Below are 17,340 nucleotides of genomic sequence, written 5' to 3' on the forward strand. Positions count from 1 at the left end.
AAACACATCTATATAAACTTTGGGCGAGTTTAAAATTAATTAGTTCCATCCTGACCTAGGAAAGCCCTCAAAATAGTATCAATCAAGCACATTAGGTCATAGCTCTTATGCTGCTGCTGCGCTTCCTCCCTGTTACCAAACAAAATTGATTGTTTTTACAGGAATGTTGTAGGAATCTTATCCTGCAGTCGCTGTGACCGGCCGCCTCTCGGCCACAGAGGCCTGGGGACATGACGGCTGTGTATGAGTTTCACTGTTTGCTGATTGCAAGGTCAATGCTTGCGTGTTACTATGCAGAATACTGATTGTCTAGGATAGACTGGCTCTGTTTTGTCTAACTGCTGCTGTTGGGTATCAGAAGGGACGCTAGAATGAAGATAGTCGGAGACAGGGCAGACGGACAGGCTGCAGCCGTGGGGTGCCGTTACTTTCATCCATGTAATCTCTGCTTCGTTTCTCAATAAAGTGCTGGAGCTTGACCACTTCACCGTTTCCTTATTCAATAACTCTGGGAAGTCGGTTATTGTTTTGAATTCCTTTAACAAGGAAACATCCAGCGTGTTCTGGAATCCGTCTCCTTTCCCTCTTGGAATAGAAATGGGAGGGTCACTAAGGGAGATCTGTGCTGTCTCAATTAGAAGAGGAGGCGTTTTTCTCACTGGGCTCTGCTCCAAGCCCAGCTGTGCACCTTCCACCGTGGGCCGAGCCGCTCCCTGCATACTGAAGACATTACTGGCCACAGGTCAAAGTGTCACTCAGTGGGACTCATCCTGCTTCCTGTATACGCACCTTGTATTCATAGATAAACGGAACCAGATGCTTTTAAACAGCGATCTGATTACAGATACATTTAACTTTTAACTGGAGATTTTTTGTAGCAATTTGAGTTTCAATCACCATGATTACTGTTATTATTATTATTATCATTAGGCACTACTTTACTCTGTTATCATTAGACGAGATAATTATTGCATAGTTGACAGCCCTCACTGTTTAATGGTTCACCTTGACACGGGGAGTACTCTTAAAGTCTTTTGGGGAATAAACAACTTGTTGGTTAAAGATAGTCACTAGACAGCATATCATGTTTACAAATTTAGGATGGCTACATTTATATTCATGAACAAAGTCAAGAAATATATCAAGAAGAATATACAGGGGGGAAAAAAGCAGGCACTAGGTGAAATTGATATAAAAGTGATGATTTTTACATCTTGTATGCTAAAGTTGAGCAGTTAGCACATAATGCAGTGGCCATCCTAGACAAAAGTGTTAGTAGCAAATTTTGTAGCTCAAATTTGAGTTTATCAAGTGACGGTTTATAAAATTATTAATGTATTGGGGAGAAGGAAGGCAGGAAAGCTGTTGGTTGAGTAGCTTGGAGACCTAACAAACCAGCACCCTACAGTAGAAGTTAAAAGCAGTGCGTCACAAGGCCTCTCTGTTTGTAATTCTCTAACCTGGCAAATGACCAAGTCCCAACACTGTAAAAGCAAAAACTCTAAAATTCTCATCCTAAACATGTGACTCAAGCTTAGGCTCCAATCATCCACTGCTGAAAGTAAGAGGTTTAAGTGAGAGGGTCCATCGGTTTAAACGCGATCCACGACAGCAGCAGACACTTTTACTGACTAAGGGCACACGGAAAGTCAAAACTTTGGTTAATAAATGTTTTTTTTGTCTTAGTTGATAACTTTATGATCACAAACAACAGCTGGAAGCGGTCAAGCCTGTTACTTCCCTCTTTAATTTATGTCTCCTGACTCATCCTGGTACCCTGATTCTGGTGATCCTTGTAGTAAAAGTGCTTACTTCATCTTTTTTCTTTGTTGCCAGTAAGCAGTCACACACCCGTTGAACAAATTCTACTTTGAGCTTTACTATTTTATCAAGAAAAACAAAAACAACATCCCATGTTCAACAATAGTTCACTGTATGAAGTACTCCCTGTTTCTAAGAGGTGCGGCTACAAAGACTCTTTTATTTGTCAAAAATAGTTTTAAACCCATTCATCTGCACCTATCTCAACAATGGATAGGCCAATTATTGTTTATTTTTTCTTCTGTTTATGCTTATAGCTCAAAATATATTGGCCTTTTTACCTAATTGGGAGGCATCTGTTTATTATTGTGAAAATGTGTATTTAATCTAGCAGCAAGTGGTTATAGCTCAAGTCATATGCTTCTACATGTTTGTTATTCCTTTTGGGGTTCCTGGTTTGCCAAGATGACAGCAAAATAATTAATTTCAAGTCTGAATCAGTAGGGGAGGGATTGCCCTTTTTTTTTCCGAGTGGGAGCTTGCTTTTAGCATCCAAGACAGTGGGCGGAGTGGAAAAGCTGTGTATCCACTCATCAGATTGACTTGTAGGTTAAGAACAAAAACTCCCTTTAAAGAAAGTGAACATAGACATTACAAACTGGATTTTTGTTCAACGTGCTCTCTTGCTTTTACATATTTATTTTTCGTTCAGCATTTAGTCGGCATTGCCTCTTTTTTCAGCTGTTCGCGTTTTAGCATATATACATAAAAACATGTGTATTAATGTAGTCAAGCTCTGCAGAACCGGTATTTCCGTGGCAGAGGGCAGTGGCTTTTTCTTCAGGATGCGTCTCCCTCAGACAGGCTGGCAGATTTCCAGTTGCTAAATCCTCTGCATGAGTCCCTGAGATGGGGAACGGGGCCCATGTTTCCAGGCAGATTGCACATTTGAAGGAATAAATTGCTTCGAAGAGGACAAGACTCCACATTGTCTGTTCCACTCTGTGTTCTTTTGCCTTTAAATATGTTAGTTGAGGGCGTGTCATCTGCAGTGTTCTTTCCAAGGCCTGTTCGTTTTTTTTATGCCTGGTGGCAGAGCTCTTCTGAGGAGTCTCTGTCCGGAAGTGAACATGTGGTAGTGTTTAGCTTTCTAATGCCCTGGGTTTTATGGACGTCTTGAGGGAGATATCTCATGGAAGGCGACCAGGATAGTGATTCTGGGCCAGCAAACAGACTGGATGTCCAAGTGTTGGAGAACTCTTGTTATCATAGACTATCCCATGGGTATACCTCAATCCAAGGCCCACAGAGACGGATGCCAAATCGTCCTTAATGAGCCAAAGTTGTTTTTATTTTTTTTTCAGTCAAACATTTATGTGTGTTTTCGTTCAAATTTAACAATTTGGTGACTCCCTCTGGCACGGAGCAATCTTCAACCCCCCCAGTTAAGACTTAGACTTAGACTTTCTTGTATTGTCCATTTTTGTATCACAAGAGTGCATTACAGAACGAAATTTCGTTTCCAACAGCTCAAGAAAATATTGCAGTAACTCTACAAGGATACCTTGCAGTGAATTACATTAAATGATAAATGTGCAGTGATCAGTCCGCAGTCACTTACAGGATAAATTTCAATGTACTTCCGGATAAAGTGCAGCAGTGAACAGTAGGCAAGGTTGAAATGTAACAATGTAAACCCCCAACTGTAGACCAAATATGCAGTAGGGTGCAGCAGTGATGTTAAAAGTAGACAGTTGCCCATTGTACACAGTTTTGCAGTACGTTTCCGGTTAAGGTGCAGCATCACTTTGCAGAATACGATACAGAATGTGCAAATCACGAATCTTCTAGGTTGGTACACTTTATACTTTCAGCAGTTCAACAGTCTGATGGCAAGCAGGGAAAAGCTTTTGCAGAACCTAGTGGACCCTGCAGCGGATGCTGCATCTAACAATTACCGCTGACCACAGGGCGTTTGTTTCATGCCTGTACGTTAGATTGTTTTGTTTATCGGAGAAAATATACTAAAATATGCTTTTAAAGCGCTATCACCCTAAGCAATTAAAGTTCTGACTGTACACTGATTTCATTTTTTGTTTATTTCCCTTCCTAAAAGTGTTTTTAACTCACATTTGGAATATAAGTCTAGGATTAAACATGAACTGGACATTCAAATGCATGTTGGCAAATAGGTTATCCCTTGTAAATGTTTCATATTTAGAAGGATGACTCATTTATTGGGACGAATATAAAATTCAAGACATACAAGGAGCTTGACGGTCTTCACAGATTTATGTTCTTTTGGATATTGATTAAGCTTTGACTTAAAGACAGTGTTTTAAGGACAACTGACCACACAGTTTGTCCAATGCTGCGGTTCTTCAGTCCTCCTTTCGAGGTTGACCTTTTACCAAAACTACTTTCAGATGTCTGTTTCAAAAAATCCTACATTAAGGAGGGCATGCAAAATACAATATACGAAAGAAGCTTATTTAAAGGTAATACAATTCTGCAAACTTAAATTGTGTCTTGACAAAGTTGCATTTAAAATAGCTCAAGCTTTTATAGCGTTGTTAATAACCAAAGATATAAAACAGCAACAGATGTAAGAAAAAAAAAAGTGAATAAAGTAAAATCTGAGCAGCACTAAGTTTTAGATATGGTCTTTCAAGTTTTCCAATAAAGCGTAAGACTTTTGACAACTTTGAATGTTTTTTTAAGAATATAATAAAACAGTAAAGAAGACCTTTAAGGTTATTCTTAGTTTTCCAGGACAATGTCATAGCAACAACAATATTCTGTCTTTTTCTTCTGGGATTTTCATTGCTATTGTCTTTATCTGATAAATAAAAACGTCCCTATTAAAGGGCTTTGTTGTGCAACATGTTCCCAGATTTTTTCCAGCCACACCAGTCTCTCCATTGTGTGACTGCTTGAGAGATTCTGCTGACAAATACGAGGGCCAGCACTGTTTTCACAGTATTAAATTTTAGCCTTTGGACAACCAGAGGAACACGTCCTACTGTTGGCAACGACTTCAATCAGCTGTCGGGGACCTATGATGTCATGCGGGTTAAGCTTTTTTAGGGCTGAAGAGGCAGTAATATAACTCTATGACCAGCATTTGCAAAGTTTTATTTCCAATAAAAAGAAAAACTTTCAGGTTTTAAGCCAACCAGAGGAAAGGATTTCTACTAACCATCTGCAAACTTCTGTGTTTTGTTTTCATTTATGAAACTTTCGCAGCTTTTTTTTTTTTTTTTGTTGTGGCCAGCCATCTGGGTATATGCCACCTATATTCATCCTCTCCACACACCTGGGACTCCGACTAGTGTGGCAGCTTGAAATGTGTGCAAGCCCTCCAGGGCCCATCAGTCCACATGCAGCACTCAGAGGAAACACATGCGACTCGTAGCATAATTGAGTCAACCGGCGGAAAACTTTAGTAGCAGGCCGCCTTCTGATGCTACTGCTCTGCTCCCAGCAGGAGAGCTGCGAGACGTATAGGTTGGCTTCAGAAAGAATGGTTCATTATGAGGTTTAAAAGGCGCTCTCTTTAACTACGTGCAGCATGGGGGCCTGGAGGCAAGGGCGAACGCCGGGATACTGAGAGCACCCCGGTGAGAATGTAAGGTATCATGATGAGAGATTAAAGTGGCCGTACAGTAAATAGATAATAGAGGTTGTTGAGAATAATTTGTTGCAAAAAAAGGAGCTGACTGTTTCCTCCCCTTCAGCTTGAGTTGGTCTTTGTTTTTATGGTAATCACAAAGGAAATGGAGGATGTTTCTTGAAATCAAGGGGGTTGTTAGTGCTTAGCTATTTAGGAAATGTGAGAAAATGAAAGCTGTTGTTGCTGGTATGCTTATGGGTTTGTATTTTACTTGTTTTTTTTTTTTTTTTGGTGGTTTTGGGGGATCTAGTAGAACCATGCTGTCGAGATATTGTTTCATATATTGATACGTATTTTCACCTCCTGTAAAATGACTGGCTTGAAACAATCCTGTGCAGGTTCTTCTCAGTCAATTAGAAAATCTTTGAAAAGGTAATTTGTTAAACACGCATTACACATTAATGACATTGTGAGTGATGTTTTTACAAACGTTAATTTCAGTGGATTCAGAAATTCAGTTTCTCAAAAAAATGTTATATTGCAAAAAAGGGACTTTTAGTGGTGATTATTAACCCTTTTATAGCACTATTTATTGTGCATTGCGTTCTACAGTACTTTTTCCTTCCACCAAACTTTCTATGCACATGGTTAAATAAAGCATTCTGTGAATTTTTAACTTATTTAGAAACAAGGATTTGTGGTTTGCCCTCCTGGTTGAGGGTCTGTGGTTATCAGCTGGACAACTGTCAAGTCAGCAGTCTTCCTCTGATTATGTACGTCTTACAATAACACCTCAGTGTTACCTGGGTCTTATGCAATGCTTACCTCTCTGAGAAACTATTCTCGGAGCTAAGCTATTTTTATTAACAGAAAGAAACACTAAAGATATATCATTGTTGATGCAATTATGTTGAATAGTACAAGTTTCGCTTTGAGCAATTTAACTAATGAAATAAATTAACTTTTCAGTGGTATCCTATTAGACTGAGGTGCATTTGGATATAAACCTTCCTTTTTCAACGTGGAAATAGGCCGTCAAAATGACATAACAGCAGCAAAGGGGAAGCCCATTTATTTTTGAAGACCTCTGTTGGTATCTGGCAGCGGGCCTGGGCAGCAGCTCCTTTGGGTCCTGTAGGTTGCAGGATGCAGCCTTCATTGGTAGAAGTTGTTTTGGCGCGGTCCGTGGGTGTTGATTTGGATTGAAATCTGATATGTTTAGAGGCCAGATAATCACTTGGTCCTTTGCCATTTCCCTTAAGCTGTTCCTGAGCAGTTTGGCTGTGTAGGAGGGAACATCGAGGCCACTGACAGGGAGTGTCTCCACAATGGATTAGTGCGCTTGCTCAGCCACAGTGTTGTGTTGTTCCAATAAGTCAAAATACCTTCCTAAATCAGAATCTTTTCCGACATAACCTTGGGCGCCACTTTAACTCAACTTGCTTTATTTGTTAAACCTATATTTCATGTTTTACATTTATTAAATCAATGGGTCGTCAAATGCCGTCTGGTATATTAATTTTGGTCAAGGGGTTCAAGCTTTATTTCTGAGCTTTTTAAATGACAGTAACAGAAGAAATATTTTGACACTTTTTCCAGTGATGAATCATTCAGTACATGGGCTGCGTCGTTCCCTCATTTAATAATTAACCTGTATTCCACATCTACTTGAAACACATTTTGAAATCTCATGTCCCTCCTCTCCCCATGTAGCTTTTGTCAGAGAGGGGGACCCAAAAAAAGAAAAAAAAAAGAAAAAATGCGTATGCATGCAGCTTCTATTACAGTCATATCTGAATTAACGGTGGGGGCCCGAAGTTCTGTGGGCCCCTAAAGGAGCATCTTAGTATTCTGACAGAAAATCAACTATAATTTTATCTGTTTCATCAGTTTAAACCTACTGGCAATTTAGCAATACTTAACACTGTAAACAACTGCATCCCTGATGTGATGTGTTGACAGCGCGCAGTGTTAGGTAGGCGCCTTAAGCATTCCTTCTCCTAGGTGCCCAGGAGATGTTGCCTCTTTGATTCTTTCTTCAAATATGCAAGCCAGCACTAAGGGAGCAGATTGTTTGTTCTAGATTTCCTCTGAGACTCCCACCTTGGGCTTAGACAGAGCAGTTGTGATGATTAGCAACAAAGTGTGCTGCCTCACAGAAACCGTCAGGGGAGAACGGAGGATCTAAGGAGTCTTCTTTCTCGCGTTGCTCCTCCTTTATTGTGGGAAATTAAACTTTCCTCAGTTCTGTATCTCTGCTTTAATATGTTGTCCTGCTGCCGTGTACACGGGGCAAGTAGGCTTTTAGACTAACTTCATGTCATTTGCGGATACACAGAATGTTTTTTTTTTTTTTTTTTTTGCTGACGTGCTACGTTTCCTCAGTGTTGTCAGAAAGGTATTCATTACGAAAGAAGTGGTCTGTTTATTGCAGGGCCAGTTTTGTGAACTGTGTTCACTTAAAGGTTTCTTGGATTGTTGAGGAGAAGAAGTTGTTTCTTACCTTTGGGAGTTGAAATACTTAACATTCTCGTCATCCGGCTCCTCGGCAAGTGACCCCTTTTTTTTGTCAGTCCTAAAGAGAATAAAAATAAGGAGAGCTTAGTTTGCAAAACAGTTGTTGCTCATGTCCTAAATCCATTTGTCTGTAGCCGCCGTCCATGCTTTGTGAATCTTGTGACGCTTTACATTCCTCTCAGGGCTAAGGTTATCCCCGTTGCCAGTGCATTTTTATCTGCCACACTTTTTTTTCCTTTGCCTAAACTTTCCTTGAATAAGCTCTTATACATGCAGTCTGTAAACCTTTTGGTGCCAAATGTTGAGAAGCGGATCAAATTAACATTTAACTATATTTACATATCACCAAATTAATTCATCTAAATGTTTCTATTATCCAGTCATCTTGATAGATCAGTTATATACAGTTCAATTTGACCATAATTATGAAACGATGCAGTCAAATTCATTTTAGAATATAATGCCAATTAGTAAAAATTTAATGGAGGAAGCTTAGCAGATTGCATCCAGTCATTAACTTCGCAACAACCCACTACATGGCATATAGTTAACCAGCAGTTCTAAAGTGTTTTTTTTTTTCTGTTTTTGCTTCTGCTGCAGTGAAAAAAGATGTGAGCGATGAGACAGATGACCGAGTGCCACAATTCAAGAAGAAGGCAAAGGAACTTCGTATCCTGGATGCCAAGACAGCGCAGAATCTGTGTAAGTAGCTCCCCTCATGTACGCCTTAGATTTCTGTTTGGTTCATGAAGCATTCTTCACAATGATGTTCTTTTATCTCAGAAAAGTCTGTGCTTTTTTTCCGCAGCGCAGCTGTTTATATTCCCACGAGCAGGAAAACTCAGCTGCTGGTGGGATAAAAAAAAAAACTATTATATTAACACCCTCAATGCTAGGATAGTGAATTATTGAGCCCTTTGTGGGAACTTGAGGATGTTTTTGGCAATAATATAGCAGTCAAACTAAGTCCATATAGCTTTATTTCAAGCCTTGTGTGTCAGATTATGCAAAGCAATTCTTAACAGACTTGACGGTTTGAGCTCCATGTGGGTGTTTTAATTCTCATGGAGCCCAAGCAGACTTCTGCAAGCTTTCAGTTAATACTGGATACTAATATAGAGTTATATTAAAAAAGAAAGCAAAAGAAGTCCCAGTTTAGTTCTTAAAGTGTAGAGGATCTAGACTTTACCAGGTTAGAAAAATTAACTAAATCCAACCTCAGCTGGACAAAAGCAAACACCACACATTCCACTATATTATTATTTATTAAACAACATTTTGTTAAAAACTAAGTGGAGGCCAGAACCATCCAACACTCTAGAAAGGGTGTAATTACTTTTTACCAAGTCTAAATTAGCCTTATTAATCATAATGTGATTTATTTTTGCAACAAACTTTTAAAGCCCCAGTGTATACGATTTCTCAAACTCAATGAATTACAAACAACTTCACCGTAATAGCTACTACGGAAGCCTCAGAGTATCATAAGTGTGAAAAGGTATACATGTCCGGCATGCTAATAGCTACGGTCATCGTGTACAATGGTTTTCGGCACTGTTGCCAAGTCTACTTGTTTATTTTTTTCTTCTAAAGCCGCTTGGGAATTACATGAGTCGCTTTTTTGGCCTCGTTTCAGTCGCTTATTTGGGGTTTAAAATAAGCAACTATAAAGACGAGTAAAGAGACCCGGCCGGTCTTGCTGCTGTGTTACAGACAGTGAACGGGCCGGCCGATATCTCTCCGCGTACTGAGGCGTCAGGGTGAGAGAGGCGGACAAAACGGCCCCTTTCTGCCGGGAGGAGTAGCTAGTTGCTGGACTGCACTGCCATATTTCTAACATAACGGCAAAAATAAACTTCACTGTTATATTAAATGAACTTACCTGCCCAGCAGAAAGCCTGCAACATCCGCATCAACCTCCTCATAATTATCTCCACTGGTAATAATAGCTATGCAAATATAGACCCTTTTTTCCCGGTTATTACTTCTTTTTATTTTCGTGGTTACTTTCTTTTCCCTTTCGCTGAGCAAAGAGTATGTATGGTCCTCCATTTCAACAGAAAATGGCAAACAGAATTATCTACTGTCGTCTTTGCTTGTTTCAGAAAAAGAACACCATGCCAGCAGACATACATGATGCTGGTAGTTTAATCATGAGCTGCTTTGCTTCGTTAGGACCCAGATGACTTTCTTCCTCGAACCAGAAAATGCTAAAGCAAAACTCGCTGCGGTTATACAGCAGGACAGTGATCCAAAGCAGCACAATAAGGCAATCTTTTAGTGGCTCAAATAAAATACAAAACAAAGGTAGCGGAGGGGCCTATTTAAATATTTTGCCCAAATGCTCAGAAACCCTTCAATATTTTCTAAATGGAAATAATTCTGCAAACAGGAGTTGGCCTCTGTTCCTCCACTGTGATATAAAATATTCAATTATCACAAAAGCTTGAAGGGAGTTACTAAATTTGATTGATCATTAGTTGTTATTAAAAGGTATTTTTTAATCTTAAACATTTCAATGGCAAAAAAGCAAAAACTGAAGAAATCTAAAAGATGCCAAATGTGTAATTTTTTTTATGTTGCAATGATGTGGGTTTCAGCATTTAAAGCTAAAATCTCCGTCACTGTAGCCTACCCCACAATTAACTGCTTCACTAAATACAGTCGGTGGAGTTTGTCCTGTTTGGTGCCTTGTCACGAGTCGACCACCCACCGCAGCTTGCTGACAGTGCTGAGGGAAAGGTTTTTGGAGACAGATGGACACAATTTACCTGATAGTAGTATGCATAATCATTTTAGCGTGGTACATAAAGTGGCACTGACATGACAATCACTCATACTATCCCACCACCCATCCCAGTCACTGAACCTTCACATCGGGATTGAGAAGAGAGCTCTGCCGGGTTCAGGGGTAGGCATTGAAAATGATTTATGATGCAGCAGTGTGTGTCAATGCGACTCAGGAGAGCTGTGTGTTTGTGTACGACAACAGGATTCCCATCATTTCCTTTGTGAAGGTGGGAATGTTAACGCTTATTTTTCCCTTCCTGCCAAACCCGAAATCCATCTGCTGGCTCGGTAATCAGACCTGGCACTGGCACCTATCAACAATGTCAAAGCCATAGACGCGTGCGGTGACATCATTTGCGAGTGCTCACAGTGGCATGCATGCAAAACGCCAGATGTAGACATGTAGTCCTTATAGCGCATCGTCTAACAATCAGGGTTCCTACGCATTTCTCAGGTCCTTATTTCATATATGCAAGCTATGGCAGAATCCTCTTTTTTTAAAAAGTATAAGAACAGAGGTTTGCTGTGAATGTATTGCATAAATAACTAGCAAGGTCAAGATTTACATGCAAAACCTAAAAAGATGGATGAATGATTGATCTGCTCATCCTCCTGCACCCCTGATTAGTCTCTGGTTTTTGCAATTTTAAGTTTCTGTGTTTAGAGTCTGACCCCAGTTGAAGTTTCCCCCATACGTTCATAGTGATTTTCTGGCTCTAAACGTAAAAATAAAAGCTTAAAAAGGACTTAAAATGCTGAACGTTTTTACTGTGGAAAGTCTTGGCATTAAAAATGTGTTGAATGCCTAATTGTGCCTCACAAACTTTGCCCATTCTGGCATCAATTAGCTTGGAAGCCAGGAAATAATCAAACAAGTGCAATGTGACGGCACACAAACGCGGCCGTGGCATCTTCCCAGGTAGAACATGGTGTTGTGGAGTCACAGCATTAGCATAATGCAAGTTTTGCCATCCAAGAAAGGTTAATAAATACAAGAAGTATTTTATATTAAAAGAAATGGACAATTAGGAAGAAAAACCAAAAAAAAAACAACAAAATCCCCACTTCTCTGCTAGTTTCATGTCAGATACAGACGTCAGGTCCCGCCGCTGCAGTTGTATGGCAGCTGTTGAGTGACTGTCTTCCAACTCATTACCAAAGCTCCACCTGTGACTTCCACCTGGATACACCATCAGCTCCAATTTCCAATGTAGCCTCCCCACCTGGAGTGTGAAACACCCACCAGGCTTCCCCCCTGAGGCAAATTCAGCGTGCCTCTTCGTATCCACCCAAACAAAAACATGTCGCCTTCCTGAGCGCCCAGCTCAAGCTGCAACTGTCGTGCTCATTTTTCCGAGGTTCCTGTTTCAGATTGGCGGTTTAAAATAAACAAAATCTGTCACCTCGCAGGTGAATCTTGATGTTTTGCTTTGCAGTTTTTGTCAGGGTAGCACCAGCTTTTTTTTTTTTTTTTTTTTTTTCCTGAATGTGATCGTTTTGTCTGAGGAGCGATGAGTGCCAAAATGTCAGCGTGAGTGAACCCTGCAGTCTAATAAAAAAGTGAGGTAAATGACTCTCTTCTCTCTACATCACAACAGCAATTTTCCTGGGCTCGTTCCGCCTGCCTTATGAAGAGATCCGGGACATTGTGCTGGAGGTAGACGAGGAAAGACTGAGTGAATCACTCATCCAGGTAAGACTGATGCTCACTGTAGTGTGTTAGCTTCTTTTTTTTTTCACACAATCTCTCACTCTCTATCATGAAAACAATTTTTTATTCTTGTTTTCTTTCTCCTTTTTTTAAAAAAAACAGCGTATGTATGTGCGGGCAAATGAAAAATGTGTTCATGTGAGAAGATAATTTTTGAATTTCAGTGTCTGGTGAGCAGCTTTTCGACCCTATTTTAAACCTGCTTTGGTTTATTTCTTGGCTTCAGTCACTCTTCAGTCTCTTGTGGACTGCTGAGACCCCCCCCCCCCCATTCATCCTCTCATAATGGACGATGAAGGACGAGACTTGGCAAAGTCTCCTCTGCTCCACCCTCCTCTTTTGCTTTTGTCTTTAAACCGTGATTGATGAGCTTCCTAAAGGCTACTTGTTTTTGTTCTCCTTTTATTTATATTTTTTGGGCCTCAGAAGGCCTTAATTGAAAATGGGGCGGGGTCATCTGAGGTGAAGATGCATCACTGGGCAGCGTAAAGCCTCGCCGTCTCTTCCACTGTCCTTGTGACTGAAACAGTCATGTTGTATTTGTTTGCGTTTCATTTCATCAGTAGGAGGTGTAGACCTCAGGGGTGAGTAGCAAATAGGAGATTTGATTTTAATAAAATCCTGGCAGTGATGCATTGCCCTGTGTGCGTGTATTAACGGTTTTTTTTTTTTACAACTGTTATGGGGTCCGATCAAGCTGCAGATTTCAAGTTGAAGTGCTAGTAAAAAAGAAAAAAGAAAAAGAGGTTTAATTTCTATATTTTCCCTTAGGCCGTTCCCACATCGCTTGTCACTGTTTTCTGCTTATTTTCCAGATATGAATAAGACGACAAACAGAAAATAGATTTGTGTTTCCAAACTTTTTCATCCATCAACTCACCTATCGGTTCATGCATGCACTCATTTGCCTTTCCGTTTGCAGGATCCATATTTAAAGCCTGGCCATTGTAGAAACATCCGTCACAAAGTTGTAGCGACCATTTGTATTTCTCATTTAAAATGGGGCTGAACGGTACTGAGAACTCCCATTTAAGCCTGCAAAGGTCTGGCATGTTGACATGACAAACATGAGGAATGTGCAAAAAGCCGGTGCACACCAGTAAGAGTTGGAAAAAACAATTCATATTTAGGTTGTCGGAAAACCGGAAAGGTGAAACCAGGGGCCATTATAGTGAGCTGTGATGACCTTTAATGGGAATAATAGGTAATCTGGTAAAAAGTACGGAGTGTTAGGTTATGAGACGACACATCCCCCTCTTTGCTTTGTGAAAGAGAAAGGAAGTTAAGGTGTTGACCTTTTCCCACCTTTAGCCTTTTTCTGTAGTCTCCATCTCCCGGCAGGAGAGCCGTGTCACCAGCCAATCCCCAGCTGGCCCCTTGTTGCACACAGCATCAGACAAATGGGCCACTCCATCACATGCGCACCGTCAAACAGCTGCCATTACACTGACCTGATCCGACTACTGATGGTATTCAGCCCAACTGGTACTGGAGACCTGTCATTTTTAACACGTAAAGCATTTCAATTAGCAATCCTTATCGTGAGGCATACATTATAATTTAAATAAGTGAATATTTCTAAATAAAACAGAGACGGCTGAAAGGAAAGAAAATGTCTATTTAATGTTTAAAAATAACACTGTCATGTTGATTTTGCCATACAGATCAGTTTGACTTGTTCTTCCAGCTGAACGTGTAAAGGTTAACCCAACCTGCACAGAACCAGACTGGCTCCCGGCATTTTCTCTGCCAGCATGTTCTGCGTCTCAGCAGTGGTGCAAACACAGATCTTACTTGTTGTAAAATGGTGACAAGTAACCAGCCCCTTATTGCTGGTGTCTAAGCATTAAACCAGGAAAAAGAAAACTGTTTCCACATGCAAATAGCCAGTCATTCACTGTGGGAGACTTTCCTTTGTTGCTTTCACATCCCCCATTTCCCTCTTTAATAAATGTGAATCAGGGCAGCGGAGCTTCTAACAAAGCGTTGGGCTCGATGGGACTTATGAGAGCAAGTGATTGAGTCAGCAAAAGAATGTGGAAAAAAAAGCTAATGTCACAAAGTCCAGAGGGACGTGGGAGGTCCGAATGAGTTTGCTAATCAGTGCCGGAGGACCGGGCATGGGGAAAATGTCTGCCTTTTTGGATTCATGGCAGCTATACTGTGTCAAGGTTTTTGCTTTTTTATTTATTTGTTCCTAATACAAAGCATCTTTGCCCTGTTAGCTCTTAAAAAAACCTTCATTGTACTTTTATTACATTTAATATTGTATTTAGGCTATCATACAGTATTAATAAAACCACATGCAGTTTCAAAAATCAACATCAGCCATCACTGTCTGTAGTTCTGGTTTTCAGCTTTGTTCCTGTCAAATTCCTTGTTTGACACTTTTTTTTTTACTTCTAAATTTTCAGAGTTATTATAATAAAGAACATTCTGACATGCTCATAAATACGCAACATGCTACATCAAAGGTAAACTGTAACCTTTACATTTTTTGGATTTTCTAACTAAAATCAGGCATTTACATGAAAAAGACAACTTTTTGGACTTTTAATGACAGTGAACTTTTCCGGTTTTAGGCCTTTAAGGATTATCCAAATTATTTCTATTTGCTAAATGGCAAAAAGATGTGGGAGTATTTGATAGAATTGTATTTCTAACTCTGTGGCTTGGATCAAGTGTTTTAGGCTCCATGAGCTTCTTAAAAGAGTTTCCCTGACAGAAGAAGTCAGGTTTGGAGATTGCCTTGCTCTTACATGCTTTTAAAATTTTCTATGAGCCATGCTTTTGGTCGTTGTCGATTGCAAGACACTTTTATTACTGCCAAGGTTTTACTTCCTGTTGAAAGCCTTGATATGTTGCTTCACTGTTTCCTCATAATCTCTCTCCTCATGGTTTCATCTATTTTGTAAAGTGCACCAGTTCCTCCTCCAGCAAACAGCCCGACAGCATAATGCATTCACCAGCAATACTCCACAGTTAGTCAAGGCAAGTTTATTTGCATAGCACATTTCAACAGCAAGGTGATTCAAAGTGCTTTTACACCATAAACACATTAAAACAGTCATTGGCTGTGAGACCAGTAACAAACATTAAAATTGTATCAAGGAAAACATCAATACACATCAAATATGTTGGTCAATGGTCCAGTTATTATGGGCCGAAAGCAACTCTAAACAGGTGGGTTCTCAGTCTTGATTTAAGGGAACTCTGTGTTCTGGCTAGGGTTGTTCGGTTTACCGGTACTGATTTGGTGCCGGGGTCCTGCGGCATTTAAAACGGTACTGTACTGCATTTGGATGGTACCGGTACCTGCAGCGCTGCCCACGGCGCCTGCAACAGTGTGGTGGCATGGCTGAGAGGACGAGGAGCAAGTCGGAGAGAGAGGGAGAGAGACACTGTTAGGAGGATAAAAACAAAACTATACACATGAAACAAGAGTTTTCAAACCCCTCTAGTGACTTTCTTTCAGAAAAGCAACTAGGAGAAACTTTTTTCTGTCTTGATGGAGACTTTGGCGACAACACGTAAAAGCATCGATCGGTCTGCAGTTTACTGTTTTTAGCGAGCAGTGAGTGCTGCTGTCAGCCCCTCCCACCTCCCAAGCACTGAAGTCAGGTCTTCGTCCTGCTGCTGCGTGCAGACCGCCTGCTGAAGGCGCCGGGAGGAGGAGCCCCGTTCCTCTGCGTGTCCACGTTTCAAATGAATCACACGTGTGCAAAGCTGCCGCTGATCCTGCCCTGGTCTACAAAGCGGGATGTTAATGGAATTATTTTTTTACTGAACCGTCATAATGATCACGATCATGATGACTGTCGAAGCTTTCTTCTCATTATAGAAGCTTTTATTTCTAATAAAATCACAATGTTACTCTCATATCATCATCACCGATTTATTCTGGAAATATTATGACTTTCATGATTCGTGATTTATTGTCAGCGCGTGTTACTTTGGTGAAATTGCTTTCAGGACATAATGCAGTTTAGACTTCACACGACAAACAACAGACAATAAATATGTGTATTTTTTATGTGTTTTGTTTTTATCCTCCTAATTAAAAATTCTCTAAGTATGGCCTGATCCCTGCAGTTTTGACTCAATGATAATTTTGTGTTATCTTTTTATTGTAAAAAATATTGAAAAGTATCGAAATACGTACCAGTACCAATACCAACATGTTGATAACGTGGCAACACTAGTTTCAGCAGTTAGTGTTGGTGTTCTCAGGCTTGCAAGCTTCCCCTATTTTTTTCTCAAATGTCATTATGGCCTAATACTTATGTTTTAGCTTCCTCAGACCACAGGACATATCTGCAAAATTTTAATTCTTTGTTTCTGTGTGCATCCGCAACGTGAAATCTTTTAAGTGTGCATTTGCAGTAATGGCTTCTTCCATCTTCTGGCCTTTGATCTGGGGTTGATACACACATTTTACGGCCAAACAGGTTCACAGGTAACCTGACTCTGTCAGATGGATTTGCTCCGCATATCCATCTGGAAACCTTCCTTTAAAGTAATTTTGGGAAGGGGCGAAAATACTGGTTAGCTGATTGGCCTATGTTGGTGATAGACGGGCCAAATAAACCAATCAGATCAACGGAGCATATGACGTACTAACACGACAAGAGTCAATTGATAGATCAAACTCTTGCCGAAACCAGTCGAGAGAGGAGCAAAAACATACTTTCCTCTGAGAAAAGCCTCCAGAGCAGTGTTTTGCTCTTCTTTCAGTGAAGAAATACTCTGTAATTCTGATAAAACTTGCTCGATAGCCACGCTAACGCTAGTTTCATCGGCTGAAGCCGCCATGTTCTTTAGACTGAACTGTCGCGCTTCTCGTTGCGTCACACCTCAACCCGCCTCAAAGCCAACTCTGATTGGACGTTCGTTTGGTGAACGGCTCCAAATTTTCTTTAACGGAAAGTAGCCAAACTGATCTGCGAGT

The 17,340-nt window shown here is 40.4% G+C and overlaps 1 protein-coding gene across 7 annotated transcripts in view; it reads left to right on the forward strand.

Annotated features, from left to right (window-relative positions):
- diaph2 (diaphanous-related formin 2) overlaps positions 1-17,340 on the forward strand; it is a 510,558-nt gene that overhangs the window by 256,753 nt on the left and 236,465 nt on the right. For all 7 annotated transcript variants that reach the window (XM_036127356.1, XM_036127360.1, XM_036127361.1 and 4 more), the window contains 2 exons: positions 8,492-8,593; positions 12,280-12,374. In XM_036127356.1, the coding sequence (XP_035983249.1) occupies positions 8,492-8,593; positions 12,280-12,374 (197 nt within the window). The remainder of the gene's footprint in view (positions 1-8,491; positions 8,594-12,279; positions 12,375-17,340) is intronic.

The sequence above is a fragment of the Fundulus heteroclitus genome, chromosome 23, assembly GCF_011125445.2.
Source record: "Fundulus heteroclitus isolate FHET01 chromosome 23, MU-UCD_Fhet_4.1, whole genome shotgun sequence".
NCBI classification, from domain to species: Eukaryota; Metazoa; Chordata; class Actinopteri; order Cyprinodontiformes; family Fundulidae; genus Fundulus; species Fundulus heteroclitus.